This window comes from Sapajus apella, unplaced genomic scaffold, assembly GCF_009761245.1.
Source record: "Sapajus apella isolate SASKATOON/1434 unplaced genomic scaffold, GSC_monkey_1.0 scaffold21, whole genome shotgun sequence".
NCBI lineage: Eukaryota > Metazoa > Chordata > Mammalia > Primates > Cebidae > Sapajus > Sapajus apella.
The window spans coordinates 20699129-20717100 of record NW_022436961.1 but is presented as its reverse complement, the minus strand read 5'-3'; the positions used below and the strand labels follow the sequence as shown (position 1 = coordinate 20717100).

Below are 17972 nucleotides of genomic sequence, written 5' to 3'. Positions count from 1 at the left end.
AAGTAACGTACCAGAGAATCCCTTATCCCATCGGTGTTGACTGTCTTCAGAGTTGAACCCTTCAGAACTTCTTAATGAAGAAACAGTCTGGCCCAAAATGGGTAGGGGTTGGTCCATTAGAGAACTGGTCATTAGTGGACAAACTTTTCTTCAGTGGTCTGTTTACAGGCATTGATTTTTTTTTCTCATTCTAACATTCTCTCAAAATCTTCAGCTATGGTGACTGATGTAGCCATATCAGCAACCTGTCATCCAATCTCGTGTTTTTTAAGGAAGTCACCAGACTCTAGTCAGAGACTACTGATGAATAAAACCATTTCAGTTCCCATAGGAAATACTCCCTGCTGTATTTTAAGATCGACAGGATGTTTAACAAATGAGATTTCCAATCTAGCTCTGTAATCAGAAATAGATTCATCTTCTTCTATGTTTATATGACTGAATAATGGACTAGTCAGTCATTTGTGGAAAGACCATGGGATATCTTCTAAATGTTTTCCAGTTTTTCTAGCATCTTTTGGGCTGTCCACAGAAGTAGCTTTTGAAGGATTGGCTATACTCTTCTCAGACTTACACCATCCTGCTGTAGTCATCTATTTACATGCTTCCCCAGCACCTAATACCATGCACATAAACTGACAGAAATCAGGAAGCCCAGGGTCATTCTAATTCTAAACTCCTCAGCAAACTGTTTTGGATTTTCCTTGAGATTTGGATAATCTTTTGCTATGGCTCTGAGTTCAGCTTTTGACCCAGAAGTAAAAGTAGTTACAGGAGCCAGACCTGGGTGTCCTGAGGGTCTAACTTAGTAAAGCATTAACCTAACTTCCTTTCTGTCATCATCCTCAGAGTGAAAGGGTAATTGAGCAAAAGGATTAAAATGACTGAACAAAACGGGTTAGTGGATTCAGAATAATTAGATAGAGGAGGATAAGCAGAGTAACAGGTTAGAGTGAAGTCACTCCTTACATGTAATTTATTTTTGTCATCAATTCATTGCTTAAGCTTTTCATCTGTCCTACTTGTGTTTTGTAAGGAATCTTTTAGAGAGGTGAGTTTGGAATTGTATCTTTTAGAAGCCTCTGCGTACCAATCAAAAACTGCTTCCCATTGTTTCTGAGGCATTTGGGATCCCTTCTTTTCTAATGTCCCCATAAATAAATTTACCTAGATTAAAACTTCTCCACTGTAACTTTAATTCTTGTCTGGTAAAGTGCAACCATTTCTGTAAAAAGGCGGAGTTTTGGGTCCATAATTTCTAAACATAAAATTTGCTAGAATTCTAGAAAGAGGGGTCCCAGACTCCTTAGGTGTTAATGAACCCGGAATACCCTATCTTTCTAAAATTCACCTGCCTGAGGCTGCCAACTGGGAACAGTTGGCAGAAAATAACATGGATAAGGGGGTACTTTAAGATAGAGTGTATGTTCCAAAACTGTGGATACTGTCAAACACCTAAGTTTGACTTCTGGATCCAAAAAAAAAAAAAAAAAAAAGATATTACTCAAATAAACTCAGAGAGCTCAGGACACAAACTGTGGGGCCTGAAATGTGAGAGGGACTTACCCAGGACCTCCAGATGCAGCGAGAAATGGGCACCTTTCGCCTGGTTCCTCGATGCTTCCAGAGGCCATAGGGGGTCTCTTTCGAATCCCACTCTGACACCAAACTGTAAAAGAAAAATCTGAGGCACCATTAAATTTTAGAGTTTATTTGAGTAAAAAGCAATTCAAGAACTGGGAACGCTAGACCAAAAGCAATTTAGTATTTCACTGAGAAAATATCAAAGGGAAGTATTTATTTGGAAAATGTGGAAGTAAAATTAATTATCTGCTTGGTTTGCAATTATAAAATTGTCTTTTATCAGGTACCTTGTTAGAAAGTCCCTAGTCACATAACCATATGTAGGCTGGCTACTCATGACTGGCTGGGGTTAAGCTTTGGTTCTAACATGACCCAAGTGAAGTTCAATTTAGGTTTTTGCAGCTTAAGCAAGATTAACTATTTTTAAGGTTTTTGCTTTTCTTTGCTAGGTATTTTTCAGATCTGGGCTCCACTTTAATTTTTATTTAATACTATCATGCAGATTTCCTAGTATATATTTTTTTGTCATTCACTGTATAAAAATTCTGCTGTCAAACTTTTATTTGCCATCCCAAGTGTAAACCTTTGGGTTTACTTAAAATTTGCAAAATATTCTAAACAGTTGAGAAGAATGGGTAGTAGTATAAAAGATAAATGATGATTCATATATCATTATCAGTTCAGATCCAAACTTGAACTCTTTTCATCTCTTTGGTTCTCAAAATTACAAAACATACAACAGCTTGTCATCCTAATTCACTATTACCCTTCTACTCAAGTTTAAGTGTGACTAAGAAAAATGTTCCAACAGGTTCTAAACCTAAACACAAATGGAGTTTGGTTCACATGTGGAAAATGCTAACCTGAAAATGAAGAAATATGCACAGAAATGAAAAGTATAAATATTTGGAAATGTAAATGATACATACATAATCATTCACTAACACTGGAGATTCAGTATCAGGACTTCCAGCCAGAGAGCTTTCAGGAGTTTCTTGACCAGATTTAACTTCTTTGACTCTAGGCACTAAGGTTTCAATTTCAGGTAAAGGTAATGGCAAAGGGTTAGGTTGTTGAGGTGAATCAACAGTAGCAGGTGAGTCCTTATGGACAGCACTATTTAGAGGTTGCTCATTTTCCAAGATATTGAGGTAACAGGGTTTCACAGGAGAGCTATCTTGGTCATCTGTCATCAAAAGAAAGTCTCAATATTAGTGTAATGCAATAAATATTAAATTTTACTCTCTATTATACTAATAAAGACAATATGCATGAACAAGAGTCATCAAGACATTTAAGACCACAAAGAAAAGGCAACGACAAATTTTCCTTATCAATAGTTCCCAAATTTAGTTGTTCAAAATGATCTAGGAGCATTTTAAAAATCAGTTTCCTCAAATCCACCTGACTTCTAATGAATTAGGACTTTCAGGAATAAAGCCTACAAATGGATATTTTTTAAAAATCTCCCATATTTGTATCTAAAGAAGCTCTTTACAGAATTTTTATCTGTGTGGTAAATATTTGTCACCTTTTCTTTAATAATTGTTTACAAAAACAAATTTCTGTTATGTTTTATAGGCAGAAGAAAAATATATATCAGGTCCAAAGTATTTTCAAACTAAGAATTTAACATTTTGTGTGTGTTTTTTTTAAGCTTTTAAGCAAATAATGGAAATTATCTTAAAATCAAAGACTTTGATTTCTTACCTTTACTGGTGGCTTCTTTTTCCAATGGGACATTTTTGCTTTCTGCTGTCTTTTCAAAGTCATGATGTAGAACCTAGAAGAGAAAAATGTTTTAATAGAAGGGCCTGAAACATGGTTACTATAAAAGAAATGGTTACAAATGTGTGGTTTTTGTCCAACCCAAGATCTTCATACAAAGAAATATAAAAGTATCTTCTAAAACTGTTTCAAGGAGGTGGCTTTGGTTGTGATGTCAAGATGGCTAAGTAAAAGGGTTTCTTGTTTTTGTTTTTTTTTAAGAAGACAACTGGGATAAAAACTGCATTTTTTAAAAAATTTTTTTCAGACTCTGGAAGATACCTATATATATGCAGACATTAAGTGAACGAAAGTGAAAGAGGAAGATGAACAAAGCTAAATGCTTTCAGCAGGGAGAAGAAACGAAAACTGAGATTCACTTCATAATTGTAAGTAACAGATCTAGAAAGGAAGGCATATGATGTTGAGGTAGGAGCTGGTGATGAAAAGGTGGTGGTGGTAGTTAAAATGTTTAAGGAAAATGTGGTCATCTTGGTTCTCTCCTCCAACCTCAACAGAAAATGGCAGATTATATTTTAGAGAAGTTAAACAAGTGAGCCCAGACCTGAGGCCACTGAGGGCAGAGGTGGGGTACAGAGGCACAAATAAGAACACAGTAAAAGTATTAGGTTGGTGTAAAAGTAATTGTGGGTTTTGCTATTGAAAGGAACGACCAAAACCATAATTACTTTTGCACCAACCTAAATAGAGTACTGAAAACAGAAGAATCTAGTGCATGCCTGTATAAACATAGGACCTCTGCCCTATTCCCACATCTAGCTTCAGAATGCCAACAGCAGGACAGCAAAGGATCCTAATTTGCAGAATCTAAACCATTTCAAAGAAAATACCAATAGATACTAACACTTAGGAGTTTCTATGAAAATGCTGGCTGTCTCCCCACATGCCCTACAGGGAAGCCCAAAAGAACTTTAACCTCCTTTTTGGTATATCATTGTTTAATAAAAACAACCAAGGTTCAGCAGACATTTAAAAATAGGAGATACTGCTTCTGTGAAATAACAGGGCACTATAAAGAAGTAATAATCAGAAAAAAAAAGTGTTTAGAAGTTAAAAATACAACAGCTGAAATAAAAATAATTTCATACAAGTGACAGATAAGGAAAAGAGGATATTAGAAGATGAATCCATGAGTACTAATAATAACTGAAAATATTAATTACAGAAGGAAGAAAAATGTGCGGCAGAAATAAAGAAAATTTAAAAAATTTACAAAACAGCAGGACATGACACAAATTGAAAACTATCACTGAGTACCCATTGTAATGAATGAAAAAAGACTCCAACAGATGGCACATCACTGTAAAATGTCAAACTCCTGAGGATAAAATCTAGACAAGGGAGGAAAATAACATATCTAAAAGTACCCCCTTATCTACAGAATGTATGTTCCAAAACTGTGGATACTACCAAACCCCATTTATACTGATTGTCCCCATACAAACTTATCTATGATAAAGTTTAATTTGTAAGTTAAGCACATTGAGAGATTAACAATAAGGGTTGAACACAAACACTGTGATACTGCAAGTCTATCTGCTAACCTAGATGGCTATTAAGTGATTAATAAGCAGATAGTATAAACAGTGTAGACATGCTGAACAATGGAATGACTCACAACCCAAATAGGAAGAAGTGGGCCAGTGTAAGATTTAATCATGCCACTAAAAACTGTATCTAATTTAAAACTTGTAAATTGTTGGGTGGGTGTGGTGGCTCATGTCTGTAATCCCAGAGCTTTGGAAGGCTGAGGTGGGAGGCTCGCTTGAGCTCAGGAGTTTGAGGCTATGAGCAGTGAGCTACAATTATACCACTGCACTCCAGCCCAGAAGATTGAGCAAAACCCTGTCTCTAAAAAAACAATTATAAAAAATAGGCTATTTCAGATTCTAATAAGCATATTAATGAGGCTTGCATTCATTTAAGCTGAAAATTTTGACATTTTCTAGGAAGATCGGCTTTCAGTAGTTAAAATAAGGCTGATGGAGGTATGTCAGTCAAATATGGGAATACCTGATCATCATGTTCATTTTCTTCGGTAGCTTCGGTGTTAGCCTGCAGGGAAGTCTGGACATCTACAGGGCCTTCTTCAAATTCTTCTATTTCTTCGTCCTCATTCTCATCTTCTCCACTTCCATAATTAGTTAAAGCCTGAGTTTCTGCTTTAGACAAATCTAAATTGATTAATACACAATTTTCAGTAAATTTCAGCACATAATCTTAACAGTAGCCACCGTTCATTGCATTCCTGCATGGCACAGATGCTTTATATAAAGTACTAAAATCTTCAAACAGTACATATTAGAAGTATGGTGCAGAAAAGCCAGATAATTTAGTCAGGGTCACAGTGAAATTCGAAATCAGGGTTCTTTGACACTTAATTCTATACTTATTACACTCCAATAAACTGTTCCAATAAATGGTCTACAAAAAAACTAATGTATACAGATAGTACAGAGCCTTTAAACTTACTAATAGACACTGGACATCCTTCACTTTCTTCGTCTTCCTCTTGATCAGAAATATCAGATCTTATATTTTGGGGACCATCATACACCTCAGATGTTTGAGTCTGTTTAACTGTTTCAGTCTCATCCTTGTCCTAGACACAAATATATTTGAGTAATTAATTCCTTAAAGTACAAGTGTAAAAGGTATATAATAATGATCACTAAGAAAAAATACAAAGAACCATTTTTGATAGTCTAGTTTTGTTTTTAAAAGAAAAAAGTCTGTCAGAAGAAAGGACATTTGATGATTTACTGTGCTCTCAAATATTAAGGTTAGCACTGTTAAAATAATATTGTTTCAAAAGCATTATTTTTAGGCAAATCTTTTTTTGAGACAGTCTTGCTCTGTCGCCCAGGCTGGTCTTGAACTCCTGACCTTGTAATCCACGCACCCGGCCATATTTTTAGGCAAAAATTAATTAGCACATACTTTGTCTTCATCATCAATCTCTCCAGCAGGTGAGCCATGATCTTCAAGAATCCTTTTTGCCTTTAAAACAAATCAGTTACACAGAATTTAGCAATATGCTTAGATATTCAGCAATTCTCTAGACCTGAGACTGGCCTATATTACTTTCCAATCATTTATTATGGTATCACACTGTTTTATTTTCTTCAAGCTCTTAGCAATAGCTGAGATGTCTGAAATCTATTTATATATAGAAAATAAACATCATGAAAAAGATAGCCTGACTTTGTCTACTTTACATTCTAAGAAACAAAGTCCATCTCTTTCTGTTTGGGTCTTGGCTTGTTTCCTTCTCATAAAGAGGGTCAGGAAATGGGTATACATCTAGTGAAAAAGCTTCCCAGTATGCCTCAAGTCGAGGCAGAACAGTCATCCAATCTCAAATGTGATCAAAACTAATTTGACAAGGTAGAACAAACTATAGGGATGTAAAACCAAAGCCCTGACTAATAAGCATTTGTGTTGACTGGGAGTGACCTCTGGGTAACGCATATGCTCAGAAATCTACAGGGATCGATGACAGCCATGGCAGGCAGCTGGCCCAGGACCAGATCCCAATTCTCCTTCTTTGGAGACCTGAATACAGGATGATAATGTGAACTGGTTATCTTTATCTGACAATGTACATTTAACATCAATTCCTGTCTGTATTCCTGATCTTTAGCAAGTGCTGTTACTCCTCAGATTCCACATGTGGTTAGCATATATAATGGCTTATAATGTGATTAACTGATATTACTAAAAACTACTACTTTTGCTGAGGTAAAATATGGTGTTAGTTCTTAGTAATGATTAAGAACTGTATGTATGAGTATTTATCCTAAAATCACAATAAATGTTATTTACCTCTTTGGCATAAGACTGTATCACTCCAGCTGCTTCTATTTTCCTTTTGCATCTCTGTTTAACAGTTATACTATTATTATCCAAATCTTGCATAAGCTTAAAGAAAGCCAATTCATTGAATAACACTTCAGATATCTCTACAAGAAGATCTTCTCCACAGTCTTTCAGTTTTCTGCCAGCAAATTTTGCCAGCGAATCCTATTCAAAGATAAACCAAATAAAGATGACAGTAAACTTCAATTGTAGAACAATATACTTTTAAGTACTGAAAAACTTAGAACTAAAGAATACTGCTATATTACTAACTAGGAATATTGCTCTTCCTGCTTAAAGAATATATACAAGGGAAGGAAAAGAATGTATATGGTCATCCATATTTAGTTGCTATTTAACATAACTGCTGGGCACAAATGAATTCAGACAGGAATTCCTAATTCCAAAAAGCTCCTTGACAGTATAGGAGATACATATATACTACAGTAATAAATTTTAAGTGCTATGAGAGGAAAATACAAAGTCTTCTACCTCTAAATGGTGCCATTAAAATACGAATTTTAAAGCTTCCTCCTTTACTTGAGCCAATCATTCTAATTTAAATTTTTCTTCAAAAGTAAACTTCAATTCTATTAAAGTTGATATATAGGATCACGTAAAAGAAAATAGGATCTCGGCTGGGTGCAGTGGCTCACGCCTATAATCCCAGCACTTTGGGAGGCTGAGGTGGGTAGATCACCTGAGGTTCGGAGTTTGAGACCAGCCTGGCCAACATGGTGAAACCCCATCTCTACTAAAAAAATCAGATTATCAAAAAATTAGCTGGGCATGCTGGCAGGTGCCTGTAATCCCAGCTACTCAGGAGGCTGAGGTAGGAGAATCCCTTGAATCTGGGAGGCAGAAGGTTGTGGTGAGCCAAGATCATGCCATTCCACTTCAGCCTGGGCAATGAGCAAAATTTCATCTCAAAATAAAATAAAATAAAATAGAATTTCAAGACCCTCTACTTTCATTACGTTAAGAAGGAAGTTAAACGCTGGCAAGTTGAATGCTGGTGATTTCTGCTTCTTAGACAAAACATTCACTCTCTTCCTCACTGTTCTTGTTCTGTCAATGACTAGGGGAGAGATCAGGGACCAGTCCTCCTCCCTTCTAATCACAGATCTTTGATACAAATTAACTGCCTCCATTATTGTCCTGTACCTAAGTCAGATTAAGTTGGGGGAAGGTTTCAACATGACTCAAGCACATTACATTGATTGTGCCCTTTATTACACTGTAACATATAGTGAAATAATTATACAACTCACCATAATGTAGCATCAGTGGGAACCCTGAACTTATTTTCCTGCAACTAGATGGTCTCATCTGGGGGTGATGGGACACAGTGACAGATCAGGTATTAGATTCTCATAAGGAGCACATAACCTAGGTCCCTTACATGTACAATTTACAGTAGAGTTCAAACTCCTATGACAATCTAATGCTTCTGCTGATCTGACAGGAGGTGGTGCTCAGTTGGTAATGAGAGCAATGGTGGAGCTTTGCTCACTCACCTGCCGCTCACCAGCCTGAGGGTTAGGGATCCCTGATACCAATGATCCCAAACTTCTGATGTCTACTCTTTGGAATCTGTGCTTCACAGGCAGCTGTCCTCAAACTGTTTGCTTGAATAAGCTCTCTTTAAACTAGATTCTGACCCTTTTGATTATTTGGGGTTGAAAATCATCAAATAAGTACATGCTACACATTTTTCGTAAACCACTCCCTTTTCTTTCTAAAAATATGGACTATGCTATTTAGAGAACAGGCAAATTACTATGATGTTGAATGCCTGCTCCTTTCCCCCACCAAAACACTACCTTATCTAGTACAATTATGTAAAATATACAAGATATGCTGGGTGCTTTGTAAAAAAAAATTCTTGAACAGGTTTCAGAAGAAAAATGTAGAAGATGGTAATTTAAGCTCTAGCTCATAAAAAAAAAAATTCAAGACTCTGGGCAATATTTAATACAAATTAACTTTTATTCTTCATGTATGTCCTCTTGTGAAAAAATCAAGAATGTGATGAAAGAAAAGCAGTCATACTTGAGACTGAGAAAAAAATCTTATTTCCAGATTAATGCTTTGGAATCTGCCCATAATTATCACAGTAGGCAAAACTGAGGAAGGGCTACATGGATCTTGATAAAATATATTTAAATTATAATTCATTTTAGCCTTATTCTAAAATGGAGTTGGATTCCTACAATGCACAACACCATCAATGTCTATAGTCCTTATAAATTATGTATTAGTGCTAATTAGTAATTAGTACTAATAGGGCCAGGACAATTTATACTTTAGTTTTAATACTAACAAAATGGAAAATTATAGTGATACAAATTTATATCAAGCCCAAGGTTTAAAAAAAATTAATAACATTTCATAAGAAAAATTTGTAATAAAGATGAAAAAAAAATGTATCACCTAATTTGGAGTAAAATTACACATCAATGAACTATCTCAATGGGAAAATATTCAGTTAAATATGAAGGTAAAGATGTTACATGGAGGAAATAAGGTATTTTTATTAACACTTAACATGGGATTTCTCAACCCTGGCACTACTGACATTTAAGGCCAGATAATTATTTGCTGTGAGTAACTGTCCTGTGTATTGTCAAATGCTTGTCAAGATTCCTGGTCTGTACCCATTAGTTGCCAGTACCTGTCCTCCTCTCAGCCCTCCCTACCTTCTCTACACTACCTGCTGTGATAAACTAAACAAAGTATCTGCAGACATTGCTAAATGTCTCCTAGAAGGCAAATTCTCCCCTAGTTGAGAACCACTGACTTACTATAATTTTAGGGTACTGATACAGCCTAAAAAGTCTCTACAATCAGCTGGTTTTTGGCTTCTGAAATTTCCCAGACGAGTCAAATTACTTTAGTCAATTATTTTAGAAAAAGTCACAGAACACTTTCTAAACATTTCAAACTAAAAATGTTTTCACTAAGGAGAAGAAAAACCAAACCAGTAAAATCTTATAAGAGACATGCCTTGGAGATGACTAAATTAAATGAAGATACAAACAGAACCTAACAATACAATATTTTTTAACCAAGCGACAACCTAGGGAAGTATTACAACATCCCAAGTGGATGCTAATTGGATGTCCACCTGAATAAACTGTGTAATGCAAGAAAACGTGCCCCCCCCACAAAAAAACCTTACTGTATCGTACACATTGGTAAATCATACAAGTATAAACTCTTACCTGTAATATACTTCCAAGTTGTTTATGAAAGAACTTTACAAACTCTTTGCTCTCATCATTTTGCTGGGTAAGGGTCAAAACCATGCGCCTCACTGAAGTCAGAAGCTGTGAGGAGCATACTTCATCCATGTGCTCCTGAGAAAAATCCTAGTTGGTTAGAATATAAACTTACCTACTGTTTAAAAAAGAAATCAATCCATATAATATAAAATGTTAATTTTTACCTGTCTTACATAAATGTTCCTCAATTTTCAGCTGTTTAGAAATATCCATTCACAAGAAAAGCCAAACTATCACTTCATTCATACACATTGAGAGGTTTGGCAATTTTGACCCATGAAAGCAGATGATGGCCAGTAAAAGAACTGGCCGATCCGGGTACTTTTCACCACTTCCTTTCTGTACCTTAAGTAGAACTATCCATGCTACAGTTTCCATTTTGCCATTCTTTCTGTTTTCAGTTAATTTCCAATACTCTTAACAAGGATACTCACCTTCTGCCCAATTCCCTATTATTTTCTAACTCAGGGTTTCTCAACCTTGGCATTATTGATACCCTGCACATTGTAGGATATTTAGTATCATCCTGGTCTCTTCCCACTAGATGCCAGTAACACCTCCTCCCTATACCACTTTGACAACTACAAATATCTTTAGACATTCTGACACGTTCAGGGTCAACATCACCCCTTAACTTTCTTAACAAACCACTTCAGGCAAGTGTCTCTTCTTAAACTTCCTTAAGAAGTATATGTGAGCTACAAAATAATCTGAATCACGGTTAACTTCCTGAGGCTGAGTCCATAAATCTGGATACCAAGGAATCTCAAGGTTCTAATCCCTCTTCTACTAAATTCATTTAAGCAAATCCTATAACCTTTTCTCAGTTCAGTTTTTTTCCCCACTATACAAATCTATAAAATGAGATAACCAAACTACATGATGTTCAAGGTCCCTTTTCAGACCTAAGCTCATTTAAAATAATGTATGTATCAAGACAGGTGATTAAAAACAAAACAAAACTGTCCCTGTCTTCAGGGAGTCAAATACTAGTGCAGGAATCAGATATGTACATAAATAATCACTATAAGCTCTGTGCTGTCTAGAAGATAATACTTTTTTTAACTGCAGAGATTCTTATTTATCACCAAATACAGTGGCTAGCTCACAGGAGACATTACTTGCTGAATAAATAAATATTTTTAAAAAGCACACACTAGGTGCTCTAAGGAGCTGTGGGAGCACATTAGAGACAACAACAAATATTTCTGAAGAAGTAATATTTCAGCCAGGCAGAAAAGAGTGAAAGTATTTTATATTTTGGCTAGATGAGACAACGTGTACAAAGGGCTAATATGTGAAAAAGTAACAGTAGATATAGGAAATGTTGAATAATTTGAAGTACATGTACCCAGATGGAGAGTGGCAGGAGTGGGAAAGCACACCAGATCCAGTGGTGAAGCCTCTTGAAGACTAAGGAGTTTGGGTAGGATATTGCTTAATAAAAATGTACTTCAAGCCTAGTATGACAGGCCGTCTAGGCAAGAGGTAAGGATATGAATTAAGAAATATGCTACTGGAAAGAAGAAAGAAAAATTGATGGCTCTAAGTAGAAGAATCAATTTTTGCCTCACTAGTGATGGCAACAAGAAAGTCAAGAAGTCTAACTTAGGTGACTGGGTATTGCTGACTGGGTATAATTACCAAAAATGTTCTACAGTCCTACAAAAAAAGTAAAGACCTGAAGTGAAATGAGACATCATAATTAGTTAAAATCAGATTATTAATTCTACTCAGTCTGCTGGTCTCTGAAACCTTTTGAAATGCTAAATTATTTATTATTTCATTTCCTCATGAAATTAATTCACTTAAATCAGGGCTATACAGGTAAAGTGAGGAGGAAAAATTTAGATTTTAAGTAAGGAGACTAGGTAAGTCCTGTGTTATAGGTAATTCTAGGAATGCTAGTACCTCGTCAAAGGTCAGGCGGAAAACCTATTAAATATGCGACTAGCCACTTTAGCCAGCTAAAATATCATTAATATTTCCTAATATCTTAGACATTTAAGAAAGATCACTTTTAAAAAAATAATTATTTTAAATTCATGACTTTCTAAACATTTCACAAACTCAAGGTAATTTTTATTTCATTCAAGTATTAAATATTTTATTGTATAATGGTTTCTGAGCAGATAGTATATAACTTACGTAATTTTTTCATCAAATCAGACAAAATAGTAACAACAGTCAACTTCCTAACTGAAGGCTGTACTCCCTAAGCATAAAGATAAAGCATTTAGGTTTTTTTTAATTCTTATAGAGTAACATTTTTTAAAAGATATATTTACAAGTATTTATTGTACAATTCACTATAAAAGTATAAAAGAAAAAAGGCAACACTTTAGGCCTAGCATGAAAACAAGCAATAACTTAGAAAATTCAAATCAATTCACTTGAGGCAATTGTTTCAAACTGAAATAAGGACCTATAAAAAAATCTATATTCTTAAAATCTATAAGTATATTGTTTGGAAGGTAAATATATATATTTATAAGTAACAGGAAATAAGTTCACAGAACAATTGGTAGAACTGATATATTTATGCCTTATCTCTCAAATTTGTTTTACCCAGTATCTTAAGTACTTCTTTGCTCTAAGTACTATGAAATACTATTCTTGAGGGAGATACAAATAATTATGACCCTTTGTCATAATTGCTATAATAAAGGCATGAACCTAGTACCTCAGTAACAGTGAAAACAGGAGGGAATTCTGCCTGTAAATACATGCAATAACATTTAGGCTGGCTCCTGAAAAACAGGAGAAACTGACAGGAAAGGGGAGAAGGTAATTCTAGGCAAAGGACACAATGTGGGCGATGCGCCTTTTTCAACAATGTCAAGTAGGATACAAAGTTTAAGAGGCCAGACCAAGCTGTAAAAGGTTTTGTGAGTGATACCGAACCTGGTCTTTATCCTATAGGCCAGTTGCTGTCACACTTACAGAGTCTAAAGAGCTCAACCACAGTTGAGGTTTGAAGAGTCCAGTCATTTATTAATTCATTAATGCTGAGTGCCTACAATATGCCGGTACTATTTTTGGACAGTGATCAAAAGAAAATATCTCAGATGTCATGGATCTTGTATTTTAGCATGGAGAGGCAAATATTAAATAGGTTAAAGGTGCTGTGCAAGCACTATGGAGATAAAGGAAAGCAGGTAAAGGATAAGGAAGGGGTTTACTCACCAAAAGTTAACATTTGACCAAACACTTGAGGGGTTCAAGAGAATAAGCCATGCAGGTAGGTATCTGAAGGAAGAGCATTCCAGGCAGAGTTATTAGCAAATGCCAAGGCCTTAAAAGTGCTAACAACTCTAGTAGGAGAGTTGAAAGGTTAGAAGCAGCAGCAAAACAACAGTAAGACCATTTAAGAACTGTTGCAATGGCCTAGAACAAGGCTAAGTGTTTCTGCTTTTACATGGAATAATCTGGATACAGATGACTTTCCTCTCAGCTGTAAAGTCAGATACTCTGCTATATCTTTAGAGAAAGACGTTTCTACAGGTGCTTTCTCAAAGATCTCTCTTCTGTCAAAACATTCCAAAAAAAAGCAATTACTTCTGCCAAGGGAAGAAATACAAGTGCATGGAAGCAATTCTCTGTGGTACGTGTCTTACAGAGAAATTAAAGTGCAAGTAGATTTTAAGAAATTAGCCCAGTGACAATGTATTTTGTGGTTTACCATATCTGGATGAAAAGAAAACAATTACTTTTCACTTCAAATTGTTACGACTTCCATTTTAAATTAGAATGTAAAGAATGCCATCTCAAAAAGACGTCCTGTCTTCTTATTCCATTTCTTGCATATGTCTCTATCTACCCTGATCAAATTTATTAAATAAAATGAATAGTACTGCTTACCATTCTGATACTTTCAATGTTGATGGGAATATAAATTGGTTAGTTTCTCTAAAGGACATGTTAGCATGTCTCAAAAGCTTTAAAAATGTTCATGACCTTTGAACTAAAAACTTTGTCTAAAATTGTTTCTAAAGAAACAAGTGAACAGATTAGGTTAAATCATTGAAGAAGTGTTTATAATATTTTGAAACCGAATAAACACAAACATTTAACAATAGGGAATAAAAAACTGCATTCTATGACTATTTGACCTCATAGCAGCCATTAACATAACTAACTCCTTGCAGTCCTTCTTGGTCAACTCTAGCTCTTCTTTTGTACAACCTCCATGCTGTATCACCTGGTCCCACATCCCTGCTGAAGGCCCCTTTCTCTTCTCATATCAAATGCCCTCGCTTTAGGCAGTTACATGCTGTAAACTACGTTATATCTATCTCCAGCTGTGCCTGGAATTAGCTGAGTAACCAAATGACTACTTGATCACTCTACAGTTGTCAAGACAGTTCAAATTTAATGTCCGAAAGAGAACTCTTGGCTGGTGTGGTGGCACAAGCCTATAATCCCAGCACTCTGGGAGGCCCAAGGGGGTGGTTCACTTGAGGTCAGAAATTCAAGACCAACATGGTCCATGTGGCAAAACCCCATCTCTACAAAAAATACAAAAATTAACTGGGCATGGTGGCATACACCTGTATTCCCTGCTACTAGGAAGGCTGAGGTGGGAGAATCACTTGAACTTGGGAGGCAGAGGTTGCAGTGAGTCGAGATCCTGGCACTGCATTCCAGCCTGGGTGATAGAGTGAGACTCTGCCTCAAAAAAAAAAAAAACCAAAACAACAACAAAAACACCAAAAAACAGAACTCTTGATCTTCCCCTTCTCCCAAGCCGCCTTCATTTCAGTAAATCCTGTTTCCTTCCAGCCAGTATTCTCTAGCTCCTGACACTCTAACCATTAGTAGGACCTACTGATTTCCTAACTATATCCCCATCATGTATTTCCTTATCGCCACCCTTATCTAAGCCACTATCATTTCTCATCTGGTCTCACTGCACTCCTGACGCCCTTACAATCAATTTTCCAAAAACAAACCAGACTTTGTTTCTCTCTTGCTTAAAACCTTCTAGGAGTTTCCCTTCAAGCTTTGAGCAAAGTCCAAACTTCTAATTATGGCCTGTAATATTTTATACAATTAGCCCTTACCTCCCTTTTCAACTCCGTCTCATACAAATATCCTCCAACCACCACATAGGCCTTCCCTCTATTCCTTCAACATGCAATTCCTACCTCAAGGCCATTGCACTCTGTCTGAAATGATCTTGGTTTACGCTGGCTCCTTAGTCACATCTCTGCTTAAATGTTCCTTCATTAGATGCCTTCCCTGACCATCCAGTCTAAAACAGGCACCATCATATTGTGATATTGTGCTGGCCTAGAGCCAGAACCAGAGCAAAACTATTTTATAAAATGTAAAACTGTTTTTAGATAAGTTGAAATGGCTGCCCCATTCTCCTCACAATAACTACTGTCCTTGGCCTCTGTAAATAGAACTGCCAGTTTGTTCTTCAAAACTATGTAAAGCTGCTTACCTTTTCTTATCAGTAACTGCTCTCTGTGGCCCTAATGTGACAGGCAAGCAGTCCTAACCCATGCCATCTTGGCTCCTGCGACTTGTAATAAGTAACTAAGATCTGTGATTTCCACCTTAACCAGATAATGTGTAAACAAATGTTTATCTTGACTTCTGTAAACCACTTAAGTAACAAACGGAATGACAAAAGTCCCCATCCCTTGGAATGTCCGGGGACCCCCACCCTCATTTCTGCCCAGGAGGTAATTTACAGAATCCACTAGCCCTCGGAATGTCTGAAGCCTTTTCATCCCCATCCCTGCCCCTCACCCCCACTCCCAAGGTGGTTTTTCGGGTATAAAAAATCGTGGCACCCTCCTGTTGCCACCACAGGTTGGAGAGACGTGAGTCCTCTGTGGTCGCCGGCATAAATAAATGACCCTGCAATCTGGCATACTTTTGTCTTGTGATAACTTTCTACATTCGGTCAAATACAACAATATCACCAAATTTTAATGCTGTGCATGGCCTGCATCATTACCTGATATACATGTACTTACATGTCTTATATTTATAAATATGTTTGAATGAATATTGTGTACCCATTAAAAAAAAAAAAAGGCAGGGGCGGAGCAAGATGGCAGAACACAAGCCTCCACCAATTGTCTTCCCCTCCTGGAACACCAAATTTTACCAACTAATTACAGACAAAAAAGCACCATTATAAGAATAGAACCCAGGTGAGCAATCATGTACCTACTTTTAACTTCGTATTCCTGAAAGAGGCACTGAAGAGGGTAGGAAAGACTGTCTTGAATTGCTGATGGCACCCCTCCCACAACCCCAGGCAGCCTACAGACTGCAGCAATTAAAGTGACTCCTTCCTTCTGCTTGAGGAGAGTAAACACTAAAAAGGACTTTGTGTTGCATCTTGGATATAAGCTTAGCTACCGCCACAACAGGACAGGGAACCAGACAGAGTTGTGAGGTCCCCATTCTAGGCCCTGGCTCCAAGATGACATTTTTAGACACACTTTGGGCCAGAAGGAAACCCACTGCCTTAAAGAGAAGGACCCAGTCCTGGAAGGATTAATCATCTGCTGATAAAAAGAGCCCTTGGGCCCTGAATAACCAACAGAATCAACAGTGATAACCATGTGGTATGTATACCTTGGGAAGACTCTGACATGTCCCAGCTTCAGGTGAGACCCAACATATACTGAGCTATGGTGGCTACGGTGAAAGATTCCTTCTGCTTGAGGAAAGGAGGGAAAAAGGGGACTTTGTCTTGCACCTTAGGTATCAATGCAGTCACATTGGGATAGAGCACCAAACAGGTTCTTGAGATCTGCAATTCTAGAACCTGGCTCCTGAACAGCATTTCTGGATCTTCCCTGGGCCAGAGGAAAGCCCACTGCCCTGAAGGGGGTGAACACCAGACCTGGCAGCATTAACCACAAGCTGATTAAAAAGCCCTTGGGCTTTAAGTGAATGTTAGTAGACTCTTGGGCCAGTGTTGGTGGTGGTGGCCACGGAGACAGGCTCCTCTGCCTGTGGAAAGTGGAGGGAAGAGTGAGAAGGACTTTGTCTTGAGGTTTAAAGGCCAGCTTAGCCACAGTAGAACAGAACGCTAGGTAGATTTCTAAGGTTTGTGTTTCCCATCCCTAGCTCAAGGACAGTATCTGTGGACCCATTAAGGGCTTAAAGGAACTCACTGCCCTGAAGGGAAAGATAAACGTGGCTAGCTTCCCATCTGCTAATGGTAGGAGCCCTAAGGCCTTCAGTGAATTCAGGTGGGAGCCAGGTAGTAATTACAGCATGTCTTGGGCAAGTGCCAATGCTGTGCTGGCTTTAGGTCTGACTCAGCATAGCCCTAGTGGTGGCCACCACATGGGTGCTTCCATCACCCCATCCCCAGCATTTCAGCACAGAGATTCATTTGTTTGGGAGAAAGTAAAGAAAGAGAACAAGAGTCTGTCTGGTAATCCAGGTAATTTTTCTGGATCTTATCTAAGATCACCAAGGTGG

The 17972-nt window shown here is 37.1% G+C and overlaps 1 protein-coding gene across 16 annotated transcripts in view; it reads right to left on the bottom strand.

Moving 5' to 3' along the window:
• The window catches only part of PCM1 (pericentriolar material 1), a 115883-nt gene that overhangs the window by 9741 nt on the left and 88170 nt on the right, over positions 1-17972 (bottom strand). For 12 of the 16 annotated variants that reach the window (XM_032287965.1, XM_032287966.1, XM_032287967.1 and 9 more), the window contains 7 exons: positions 10455-10601; positions 7198-7395; positions 6313-6372; positions 5845-5974; positions 5386-5546; positions 3295-3367; positions 2514-2770 (listed from right to left, as the gene is read on the bottom strand). In XM_032287965.1, coding sequence (XP_032143856.1) covers positions 2514-2770; positions 3295-3367; positions 5386-5546; positions 5845-5974; positions 6313-6372; positions 7198-7395; positions 10455-10601 — 1026 coding nt within the window. The remainder of the gene's footprint in view (positions 1-2513; positions 2771-3294; positions 3368-5385; positions 5547-5844; positions 5975-6312; positions 6373-7197; positions 7396-10454; positions 10602-17972) is intronic. The other 4 variants (XM_032287974.1, XM_032287976.1, XM_032287979.1 and 1 more) reach the window with 1 other exon arrangement.